General features: G+C 47.4%; 1 protein-coding gene across 3 annotated transcripts in view; it reads left to right on the forward strand.

Annotated features, from left to right (window-relative positions):
* Positions 1-12,914, forward strand: part of LOC147724011 (mitochondrial enolase superfamily member 1-like) — a 376,214-nt gene that overhangs the window by 193,395 nt on the left and 169,905 nt on the right. For 2 of the 3 annotated variants that reach the window (XM_086965612.1, XM_086965614.1), the window contains exon 7: positions 8,757-8,795. The exons of the other annotated variant lie outside the window; for it this stretch is intronic. In XM_086965612.1, coding sequence (XP_086821738.1) covers positions 8,757-8,795 — 39 coding nt within the window. The remainder of the gene's footprint in view (positions 1-8,756; positions 8,796-12,914) is intronic. 3 annotated transcript variants of the gene reach the window in all.

Here is a 12,914-nt window from a genome sequence, read left to right on the forward strand (position 1 = left end):
TATCCGTATCTCCGTGGAGTCAAGAGGCCTCATCAAATATTCTCTGTGCTCTTTGGTGAGCCAGGGTAGTTGTATGTACTCTAAATAGTCTAATATGGTTTTGTCATCAGCCTCAGCCCTGGAGCTGCATAATTCCCCATAGTAACTTCTGAAAATGTTAGCGATTTCCATGGGCTCGCCTAGTGGGCACTCGTCCTCCCCTAGTAGCTCTGCCACTATGCCAGTTTCTCTTTGTCGACGGGCTAGGGCCACCAGGACCGACCCCGGCCTATCCCCCTCGCCATACATTTTAGCTACTGCATATTTTCCCATATGCTTTAATTCATTATCCACTTCTTCATGGTATTCACCCAGAGTTGTCTTCAATGCCCCAATAACCTGTGGGTCTGCCCCCTCTAGCACCTCCTGTTCTAGTCTACCCAGCTGGCCTTCCAACAGTGAGAGTCTGCCCCTAACGGAGTGCAGGACTCCCGCATGCTTACTTATTACTATCCCTCTGATATATACGTTAAATGTCTCCCATACTGTATAAAAGAGCTCAACCAAACCTACATTAATGTAAAAAAAATATGTGATCGCTGTAGCCAGCTCGGCTTTGAAAGCTGTGTCTAGTAGGGAGTACAGGGGAACTCTCCAGGCAAAAGCTGTTGCGCAGTGCAGTGGGATCTCCACCTCTAATATTATCGGGGAATGATTGGAGAATGAGAGCGGTAGCACCGTACATTCATGAACACAAGGCAACAACGATCCAGAGATCAGCCAATAATCTATTCTGGTGTGTAGATCATGAGGGGTGGAATAGTGTGTGAACCCACCCTTCCCGGGGGACCTAGCCCATGGTATTCTCTGAAGGCACCAGCCAGAGGCTCCGCCATTATTGCATATAGTAGTGGGGACAACAGGCAGCCCTGCCTAGTGCCTCGGGTAATCACAAAGGGAGGAGTAATAACATCCCCCACACGTACTCTAGCCTCAGGCTGATTGTACAGTACTGAAACCCGTCTAAGAAAGACATCACCCATGCCCAATCTCTTCACTACTGACCTCATGAAAGGCCATTCAACCGAGTCAAACGCTTTTTCAGTGTCCAAGAAAACCGCTGCTGCTTTAATGTCAGGTCTGATGTGTTGTATAGCCCCGAACACAGTTCTTAGGTTGTACATTAATGTGCGGCCTGGCACGAATCCCGCTTGTTCAGGGTGCACTAAAGTCGGAAGCAGTGGCGCTAGTCTATATGCTAGGATTTTGGCAAATATCTTTGTATCCACATTTAGAAGTGAAAGAGGCCTATAGGATGAGCATTGAGATGAAAACCCACCCTTCCCGGGGGACCCAGCTCTCCAGACATCAATCATGTCCAACTCAGTGGCTCTATCACATATCATTTTTGCTACTGCTGACAGGCATCTAGATGGACCTCCGATCTATCCAGTAGTGGATCTAACACACAGTTTAGGTCACCTCCCCATAAATGACGAGCCTCCTTGTGTTTGTGTGAGTAATGACCTATAAAATTGAGGGTCGTCATAATTCGGGCCATATATGTTGACAACCAGTACATCTAAGCCTTTCCCTTGGCACCTAGAAATTGCACATCTACCATATGGATCTACTTTTAGTTTGTTTAAAGAGATCCCTGAATTTGGATTAACCCAGGTGATTATCCCTCTGGCATGCGAAGTGAATCCAGCCACCTGGAATGCACAGAGGAGCCGCCTCCTTGTAAGCATGCAGCTATGTGGGGTCAAGTGTGTCTCTTGAAGCAGAGCCACATCGATGTCATGTCTTTTTAGGTAGGCCATTATCTTGCGCAGCTTTCTATAATCATTTATGCCTCTGACATTCCAGGGTATAAATCCTATTATGTGTCTGTGATTTGGCCCTGTGCCGCTCTGGTTCTATTTGCTTTTGTTGTTCGTAATATACTAAGCCACCTGATGTCAATTCCTGCATCTATCCTGTCTATGCACGCTGTGAAATCAAAACTAATAACCCTCAATCCCCCACTCACGCCATGCATTACCCAACCGAGCATGAACGGACAATATCCCACCCCCAGAAATCAACAAAAAACTCTCCCTAGCGCTTTCGCAGGAATATACAGAAATAAAAGGTATGCAACGTTCAACCAAACAATGCGTGACACGCAGGGGAAGATGTTAATGGTGAGTACCTCAACCTTTGCCAGAGCCACTCCGGCCACCATTTGCAAGTAAAAGTCACTCATCTGGGGGAGCACTACCCACACCAGGCATCAATTGAAGCATTCCACCCAGGCAGTGTATCTCTCCAAAACAGTCCTCAGAGTCAAATGGGTGATGTCTAAGCTCTCATATTGTGGGTGGCGCAACCCACCCACTCATTATCCACTGCCAGTATGATAGCGCCCCACTTAGCTTGCCACAGACGTGAGCACCACACATAGCACCCCACACCAACCTGGTTATATCTTCAATAACCTTCGGCTGAAATTATTTTAGAGGCCAGGTGAGATCAGTTCAGTGTCAGTCGTTCTCTTCAAGATCGCCAATGTGGCCTTCTGCTTCATCCGCAGTAGCCGAGCTTTTCTTTGGTAGGTCGGGTTTGCTCAGCTCCTTAAGGGCCTTTTGGAGGGACTTGGGGTCTGTGAAGATCCTTGCTTTACCATTAAAGTTAACTCATAGCTTTGCCGGGTACAGCATTGCATATTCTATGTGCTGCTCACGTAGCTTGCTTTTCATTGGTGTGAACTGCCTTCTTGCCTCTTGTACCTTAAGTGTGAAGTCTGGAAACAAGGAAATGGAGGAGCCCTCGAATCAAAGTTTCCCCATTTTGCTTGCCTTTATCAAAGCAGTGTCTCTATTCCTGTAGTTGAGCAGTTTTGCTATGATAGGTCGCAATGGAGCACCTGGAGGAGGCCTAGGGCCCAAGGAGCGATGTGCTCATTCCACAACAAACATGGATGAAAAACGTCACATCCCAGCAAGTTGGTAAGTAACTTTTCAACAAATACCTCCATTACTCCTGTTGCTGTGGTTTCCGGAAGGCCCACTGTGCATAGGTTACTGCATTGCGACCTAGCCTCCAGGTCTTTCCGCCTTGTCTTGCAGGAGAGTTAGGATTTTACCCATTTGCCTTTGTGCATTGTCGGTGTCCGTCTGTGCTTCTTCTACTTCCGAGACTCGGCATTCTGCCATGTCCAGGCATTCAGAATGCTCATGTAGTCTTTCGGACATTTGGTCCATTCTGTATGATAATGAATCTATTTTACCGTCAATTGTTGATAAACTCTTTTGCATCGCTGTTTGTATTTGCTTGATATCCCCACTGTATTCAGGTTCATCAATGGGCATAGTCGAAGTGTTGTCTGCAGTTTCCTCCCTGAGCCTGGACTTGAGTTGCTTGAATAGAAATTTAGGTTGCGTCTTGTCTAATTTGACCATCTTGTTGCAGCCCTCGATAATTGCGGAACCGCTGAATCAGTTGTGACGAGAGCCCGCAGTGAGCCGCAAAGTCATTGGTATGTTTTCTCCGAGGGCCTCAGCAACTGGGAAGGCCTGTGCTTGTCCTATATCCTGCTCGGGCCTTATTGGTGTCGCCCCACTATGTTGCTTTGAAATTTAGGCCTGAGTCTTAGTACTAGAGGCTAATGTTGCGTAGTTCTGCAGGGAGAAGAAACACTCCACATCGCAGCACAACTGCGGTAAACGTGCAATAGAGAAAGTAGCTCAACCAGGTCCCACCATGCCACTTTTATCTGCGTTTTTCAGCCTCTGCGCGCCAGTTTCGCCGCAAGCTGTGCATGTGAATTCCGCCAGAGGGCTCCGGTGTCGGGGATCGACCCCTCCAATATCCAGCACCACAATCCGACTCAGGAAAAAGGCTCAAGGTATATTTACCTGCACATCGCACCTTTAATGGGCACTTGCACCGTGATCCAGAGCGGGCATGGAAGCCATCCTCAACCTCACGGCGCACCCCATGGAGGCCCGAGCTCAGTCCGTGTCTCTCAGTCATGCCCAGGACCGGCAGCTAGGTAATTGCACGCACCTCTACTCACCGCAACTCAGTGTTTGTCGCCAGATGGGGGACCCGGTTGATGAGCTGCACGCCGGTGACAAGCCAGCAATTACTCTGTCAGGCACTGCCTCAGGCGGCTTGCCTGGTTGCGTCTCCTTGCGACGTTAAGCCTCAAATCGCAGTCGCCGCCAACTTTGCTTCTGCTGCTCACTTTGGGATGACTTTTATATCACTAGGGAGCTCGTCGTCAGTGGCATCAATGGCGCTTCCTTCTCGGCGGCTGCCCCTGGGAGTGATGCGGATAAATAAAGGATATTGAAAGCAGCATACAGAGCTTCTGTAGTTAGCGGCCATCTTTAGGCCAGGCAAGGTCCGCCCCCATTCACAAAGGTATTTAAGTATATGTGGAGTACTATAGGAGTACCATGAATGCTTTTTAGGTTGAAGCCTACCAGAATGTGCAGCTGCCTTGTCATCTTGGGTACATTTAGAAAGCTGACCTAGGAATGCATTCTGCCTCTTTCATACTATTGGCTTTGTGGTTTATAACTCACATTTTCTGGCTTTCTATTTGCCGGCTTTATTTGCTTTAGGCTGTCCAGCTTAAGTTTATCCCTCCTGTTAACCAAACCTTATTCTTTCACACACTTTCTTTCTGAAAACAGGCCTTTAAATCGTGTTCTTATATTGTCACATTTGCTGGTCATTCAAATACAGGGGTCACATGTCAGGCTTTCTCTTCTTTGGAGCTTGGTGTTTATTTTTTATGACTTCAAAGTAAGTGAATATATGTGGCAATCCATGTAGGAGGAGTGTGTGTCTGTGTGTGGGATGTTTTTTTCTAGCACACAACAAAAAAAAGAACTGTGTTGAAGTTTCATAATATATCAGAATTAGTACAAATAAAGCACATTTTTTGTAATTCTAAAGTGTAGTGGAAGCAAATAATTTGTGTGCAGTAAAACCGTATTTTGGTGCAAATGTAATGGTCATGTCAATTGAAAATGTGTTTTTGTCCTGCCAGTGAGTTATCAAACCATGCATACCCAACACAACACTATTCCACTCTATGCCATTCCACTCCATTTCATGGCACACCATTCTACCATACTCCACTCCATGATATTCCAATCCACTCTACGCCCCTCCACTCTAAGATACTCTGCGACTTGCCACGCAACTGAACTCCACGCCACTCCAATCCATGCCACTCACTCCATGACACAACATGCCTCTCCACTCTACGTCCATCCACACCACTATTCCCAATCCACTCTACCCCACTCCAATATGTTGCACTCAACTCCACTCCACTCCACCCTACTCCACTCCAATCTATCCCACTCTACTCCAAACTAATGTACCCCACTTTACAACTATCTACCCCAATCTACCCCACTCCACTCCACCCAACCTACCCCACCCCAATCCACCCCACCCAACCCCAATCTACACAACACCACCACAATCTACCCACCTTCAATCTACCCCACCCTAACCCAATCTATCCCACTCCACTCTACCCCACCAAGATCCAATCTACCTCTCTCCAATCCAGTCTACCCCTCTCCAATCTACCCCACTCCAATCTACCCTAATCCACCCCACTGCAATGTACCCCAATACAAACCACTCCAGTCCAATCTACCCTGCTCTGCTCCAATGTACCTCAGTCTAATCTCACTTCAATCGACCCCACTCCACTCCACCCCAATCTACCTGATTCCTATTTACCCCCCCAATCTACCCTACACCAGTCTACCCTACTCCAGTCTACCCCTATCTACTCCAGTCTACTCCACTCTACTCCAGTCCACCCCACTTGACTTCATTCCACTCCACCCCAGCCACTGAAATCCACCCCACCCCACTACGATGCACCCACTCCAATCCATCCCACTCCACTCCAATCTACCCCACTTCACTCAAATCTACCCTGCTCTGGTCAATCTACCCCAGTCTAATCCCACTTAAAACCACTCCAATCAGCCCCACTAAAATCTACCCTAATCGATCCCACTGCAATGTACCCCAATACAAACCACTCCAGTCCAATCTACCCTGCTTCACTCCACTCTACTCCACTCCACTCCAGCCTACCCCAGTCCACTTTTCCTCACTCCATTCCAAATTTACCCCACTCCACTCCAAACTCCACTGCAATCTATCCAAATCCTCTCCTCTCTAATCTACCCCACACCACTCCAATCTACCCCACTCCACTACAATCTACTGCACTCCATTCTACCACAATCTACCCCACTCCAATCTACCCCACTCCACTCCAATATACCACGCTTCAAATCATCCAGTCTTCCCCACTCCACTCCAATCTACACCACTCCACTCTACCCCTCTCACACCTACCCCATTTCACTTCGCTTCAATCACCCTCACTCCAGTCTACCAGTCTCTACTCAAATCTTCCCCACTCCACTCCAATTTACCCCACTCCACCCCAATCTCCCCACTCCATTCCAATCTCCCCAATTCAATCTACCCCAATACAATCTACCCCACTCTACCCTAATCTTCCCCACTCTACCCCAATTTGCCCACTCTACCCCACTTCAATCTAACCCAACCCATCACAACCTACCCCACATCACTCCAATCTACCCCACTCCCCCAATATACCACACTCCACTCTAGCACACTCCACTATACCCACATCTACCCCACTTCACTTCACTCCAGGCTACCACACTTCACTCAAATGTACTCCAAACCACTCCAATCCAACCCACTCCACCCAATGTATTCTACTCCAATCTACCCTCCCTAATCTACCTCACCTCAATCCACCCTACCCCAATCTACCCCACTCTAATCTACTCCATCTACTACACTCAAATCTACTGTACTCAACTCTACTCCAGACCACTCCTCTTCACCACATTCCCCTCCGCTGCAATCTACCCCACCTCACTCTTCCCCACTCAAATCTAATTCAATCTGCCCCACTCGACTCCAGTCCACTCCACTTCAGTCATGCCTCTTCAATCTAACCCATTCCAATCTCCCTCACCCCATTCCGATCGACCCAACTCCAATACAACCAAACTTCCCCACTCCACCCTTATCTACTCCTTCAAGCTTTACTCCAAGCTACCCCACTCCATCCTTCCCCAATCTAGCTTACTCCACACCAATCTTGACTCCACTTCAATCTACCCAATTCTATTCCACCCCACTCAAATCCAATCTGCCCCACTCCACCCTATCCCAATCTACCCCACTCCAATCTACCCATTCTAATCCACACATTCTAACCCACTTCACTTCACTCCACCCCCAAACTACCACACTCCATTCTATTCCACCTATCTACTCCACTCCACTGAACTACTATACTACCACATCCACCCACATCTACCCGACACCAGTCAAATCTAACCACTCTGCCCTACCCCACTCCACCCCAAACTAGCCTACTCCAATCTATCCCATCCAATACACCCCACTCTAATCTACTCCAATCCAATCCACTCCAGCTACCCCCCATAACCCAATCTAGCCCACACCACTCTATCCAATTCCACTCCAAACTACTCAACTCAAATCTACCTCACTCTACCACATTCCAAACTACCCCACTCCTATCTGTCTCACTCCAATCTACCACACTCTACTCCAATCTTCCCCACATCACTGCAATCTACCCTTCCACAATCCCCCAAACTATCCCACTCAATCTACACCAATGCACCCTAATCTACACTACTCCAAACTACCACTCTCCATTCCAATCTACCCTCTTTAATCTAACCCTGTCCACTCTACCCCACTCCAATCTACCACAATCCATATCACACTACAAACTACCTCACTCCACTTCCATCTACCCCACTCCACTCCTATCCACATCACTCCACCTCAATCAACTCCATTCCCCCAATCTACCCCAATTCAATCCACCCCCTCCCCCACACTAATATACAGCACTCCAATCCACTCCAATCTACTCAACTCCACTACAATATGTCCCCCTCTACCCTAATCTACCCCACTCCTGTCTAACTCCCCCCCATCCCAATGTACCCTACACCACTCCAATCTACCTCACTCCAAGCTTCCCCAATCTATCCCACTCCATTCCATTCTATGCTACTCTAATCCACCAATCTACCCCACTCCAATCAACGCAACTCACCCATTTCAATCTACCCCAATCCAAAATATCCCTCTCCACCTCACTCCAATCTACCCCACTCCACCCCGATCTACCCCAGTTCAATCTACCCCACACCAATCTACTCAACTCACCCATTTCAATCTACCCAATCCAAAATATCCATCTACACCTCACTCCAATCTACCCCAATCCACCACATTACACTCTAACCCATTTCACCCCACTCCTCTCTAACCCACTCTACCCCACCCCCGCTGTACGCCAATATACCCCACTCCAATCTACCCCATACCACTAACCTTAGCCATAATGAACAACAGCCACACTGGTGTACAACATGGCTAAAACATATTGCTAAAGCCAATAGTTCTTGCATAGGCAAGACCTATTGGCTTTTCCAATGCTTGTTGGGGTTGGCACCACTGCATGTTATTTTACTTTGCAAATATAGAAATTGCATCAATTGAAAAAATAGAAACAACACCATTAAGACACATTTTGGTGCCAAAATCAAGAAAATATAAAGCTCTAAAATAAACATCCGAAACAGTTTTAGGAATATGAGACTCATAATATTGTGATGTATGTTTTGTTAACAAGCATATTTTATTTTGTGTTCTAGAAATTCTTAAAAACGGTAAACTAGGACAAAAGGAAAGAGGTATGTTAAAATTATGCAGGTTTTTTCACTATTTGGCCAAACATTCAAGGCTAATTTGTTGTCTCTGTACCATGTAGTGGTACAAAAAGGGGTGGTGATGGACGGACCATATGAACCAATCAAACACTCTGCCACCCCAGTTCAGACATGGCCATATGCAAATTAGTCTGACCCTGTGCCCTATCTGCATATGGCCATGTCTGAACTGGGGTGGCAGAGTGGGCTAAAGAACAGTGATGGATTAAACCCAGGTCTGTTGACTGGGTGTGAGTGTTTGATTGGTTCAGATGCTCCGTCCATCACCACCCCCTTTTGTACCGCTTTGTTCGCCATAAGTTGGCAGGGTATGCTCAGACGTGAGTCCCTTGCTCACTTTGCCCCTGGATTCAAGCAAGCCGGGCTGAAGACGGCTGAAATGCCAGAAACTGGTTCTCGGAAGCTAGTTTCCTGTCCAGGGAAGGCATGGCTTGGCAGTTCGGGATGGGCTGTTCCCATGAGGCACAGGGTCAGACTGCTTTGCATATGGCCATGTCTGAACTGGGGTGGCAGAGTGGGCTAAAGAACGGTGATGGATTAAACCCAGATCTGTTGACTAGGTGTGCGTGTTTGATGGTTCAGATGCTCCGTCCATCACCACCCCCTTTTGTACTGCTTTGTTTGCCATAAGTTGGCAGGGTATGCTGAGACGTGAGTCCCTTGCTCACTTTGCCACTGGATTCAAGCAAGCCGGGCTGAAGACGGCTGAAATGCCAGAAACCGGTCCTCGGAAGCTTGTTTCTGGTCCAGGGAAGACATTAATTGTGTGCTTATATAATTAATTAATTAATTGTGTGCTTATATAGCGCTGGAATCACTCCCGAAGGGGTACCTCCGCGCTTCGACCGCTGCGAAACCCTTCCTGGTTTCCCTGAGAGATGGTCCCTTAATGGGTATCTCCAGGGTGAGGCCAGGCATCCCCGGCGGTCTGGTGGGGCCGTTAGTGAAGATGAGGTAAGTTAATGCCCAGAGTTGCCGAGTGTGATCGCTGATCAGAGTGGGCACCGAGGCGAGAGAATTATCGAGTCCGCTGACCCTGGTCCAGAAACCTGCCGCGTCGGGAATCGAACCCTGGTCCCGGGCCGTCCTCTGCTCTCGGGTCTGCCGCCTCTAACCAGTGAGCCACACTACTTCACATGGTTTGGCAGTTCGGGCTGGGCTGTTCCCATGAGGCACAGGGTCAGACTGATTTGCATATGGCCATGTCTGAACTGGGATGGCAGAGTGGGCTAAATAATGGTGATGGATTAAACCCAGATCTGTTGACTGGGTGTGAGTGTTTGATTGGTTCAGATGCTCCGTCCATCACCACCCCCTTTTGTACCGCTCTGTACCATGTAGGGCAGCACATAGGAAAGTTTTATGTAAACTGTTCCTAAGATAAGGTATCCCTGTGGATCTGCTCCCATTCAGGGGCCACCCTTCAAGCCTCAGCTCTGTTCCAAATACGGTTATCCAGAACCTGGTCACCTTGCAGATGTTCTGTGTGATGAAGGGATCCATATGGGCCTAATTAGACAACTGTCTCATTGAAAAAGCAGATCATGAGACATGATTAGTAAGCAATGTTCTTTTGTGTCACTAATGACTGCCAGGCTTCAGTCATGTAGCACCCCAAGACCTGATGTTCAGAGTCAAAATGACTGACACATTTGCTGATAAGGATTCACTTCCTCCACCGCAGTCCTAATCCAGATCTTGCATTAGTGACACCATGGAGATAAAGGCTGCAAGTATGTGGAGGCTGGGAAGCATGTCTCATCCAGGTCTGGTGGTTTAGTGGACTAATGTGACCATGGGGGCCTGTGTTTGACATCATGGCCACAGGTTCAAATCCCAGTGGGTGTACTCAGCCTTTCATCCTTCTGAGGTCGATAAAATGAGTACCATTGAGTTTGGTAACAATGATAATCTTACATTCAGCTCCAAGATACCCTTCTGGGTGAATGTGCACTTTACAAATATCTTTTGTTATTGTGGTGCTTTAGGCCAAACTCCACATGCAACCAATGGTATGTCCAATCCCACTGGTAGCTGACCTTAGTGTAATGCGATCTTTGCTGCCCTGTAGTGCTAATCAGTTCTGGAGAAGCAGGCCAAGGGTAATGGATTAGATTAGACCCTCCTCCTAGTCAGCATGAAAGGCTGGGGAGCAACTCTGGGGACCTAATCTGGTCAAAATCTTTGGTCCTGTCAGGGAGTGATAGGATCCATTTTGCAAATCTGTTCTCCCCCACCAACCAAGCGGACATGTGCTTAGGATCAGAATGGGAAAGCAGGTCACTAAGGCCCATATAAACAATCAGGGAGCATCAGGTTCAAGGCCCTGCAAACTCTGCTGTGCCATTGATGCTCAGTGCCAGGCTAGCCTTCTTTCTGTCTTACCTATTTACATCCTAGGGGTGAAGTATATTGAAGTAGACATCCTGTGCAGGGTATTTCTCCTTACTTTTAACCTGCTGGATTTCATCTTGTTCTTTAGCCCAGTCTTAAAGATAGGGAACAGATTTGAGGCCCAGTCAGTTATCAATGCCCTCCTCCCTCTCTACTGCTTCAGGGTTCTATATGCTGAATTGTTGACGTAGATGTCTCATCAAGTGCCGTAACTTTCTGGCATACTGTTCTTATCCCCTTCTGTCTCCTCCTAATGGGTCTCCTGAGGAACAAGAGGAAATTAATTTGATAGATCTATGGAAAAACATTAAAGTTGTGATTTTCGTTCTTTCTGAAAATAATAGTAAGGTAGGAATAAGGATTACTGGTCTCACACTCTCCACTCCAGTGCCTCCTCTTTTCTCCTAAGAGCTTGAATGGGTTAAAAAGTTAGGAACATCTGGGCAATTGGTTCTGTGGAGTCCCACAGTACTGACAATGTGAAATATAGGGCCATCTGATTGGCGGAGGGAGCTAGTTCTCCTGTCGGCTATTTCTGTACCACTGGACTAGGTCCTCTCTCGCTTTACTAGGCAATCTGATTGGCTGGCGGCAACTCAGGAAAATGTTGCAGCCACCATTGCAGGACCCTGAAAATGTTTTAAAAATAGTATATATGGGACAGGGTTGGGACACCTTATCCCCCAGAACTTGTGGGAGGACCCAGATTGACCCACCCCCAATGGCCAAAATAAAAACAAATTGTGCCATGTATACTGTGGAACACCTGCAAAACTCAGCGCAGCACATCCATGAGGTACTGTGGTAATCCCACAGGAGCTTTTGGTAATGTTTGACCAGAGGGTACTGCAGTAGTACCAATGTAACCATAACAAATTAAACAAATTGATATAAACAAAGGGCCTCATATATGGGTTTTTGCCATAGGGCATTGCAGCAGGCCTTGCTGTTGCGCTGCCCTATGGCAAAAGAAAAGGGAGGGAATGCATCATATCTATAAGTTATCTATAAGATACAATGCATTCCTGTTTTTTCCCCTTTGCTGGTGCACCACTCCAATCTACCTCACAACAAGCGTCCCCAATCTATCCCACTCCATTCCATTCTATGCTACTCTAATCCACCAATCTACTTCACTCCAATCTACTCCACTCAATCTACTATGGGCTGCCGTGTGCCAATGCAGGCATATTTGCGCCATGGTGCAAGTGTGTCTGCGTTGCGGGGATGATTCATTTTGTGCAGGAAGGGAAACCTTACTGCACAAAAACAATCACAAGAGGCTTTTTCCTTTTTCTATGTGAACACAGCACATATAGAAAAAGGAAAAACAAAGAGAAATAAAGATATTTCTTCTCGTTGTGCCTTACTTACGCCTCCCCTGGGGAGGCATACATTTTGGGTGGTGCCTCAGACTTACAATTTCTCAGAAATCTGGGGCAGTGTCAAAAAGCCATGAATGTTGCTGCGAACAACCTCAGCAACACCCATGGAACGTCCCTTTCACACATTTTTCTGCATGAAAGGGGCACATATTCATATAGCCATGAAAAGCCACAGCTTTATGTGGCCGTATAAATATGCCAGTGGCACATTGCCCCAAGGGAACATCCAACACGTGACATTTCTGCGGCGCAATAGTGCCGGTAGGGACTAATAAATGAGGCCCAAAATGTGGGTTGGGTGCCC

Source organism: Lissotriton vulgaris, chromosome 4_1 (assembly GCF_964263255.1).
Source record: "Lissotriton vulgaris chromosome 4_1, aLisVul1.2, whole genome shotgun sequence".
Taxonomy (NCBI): Eukaryota; Metazoa; Chordata; class Amphibia; order Caudata; family Salamandridae; genus Lissotriton; species Lissotriton vulgaris.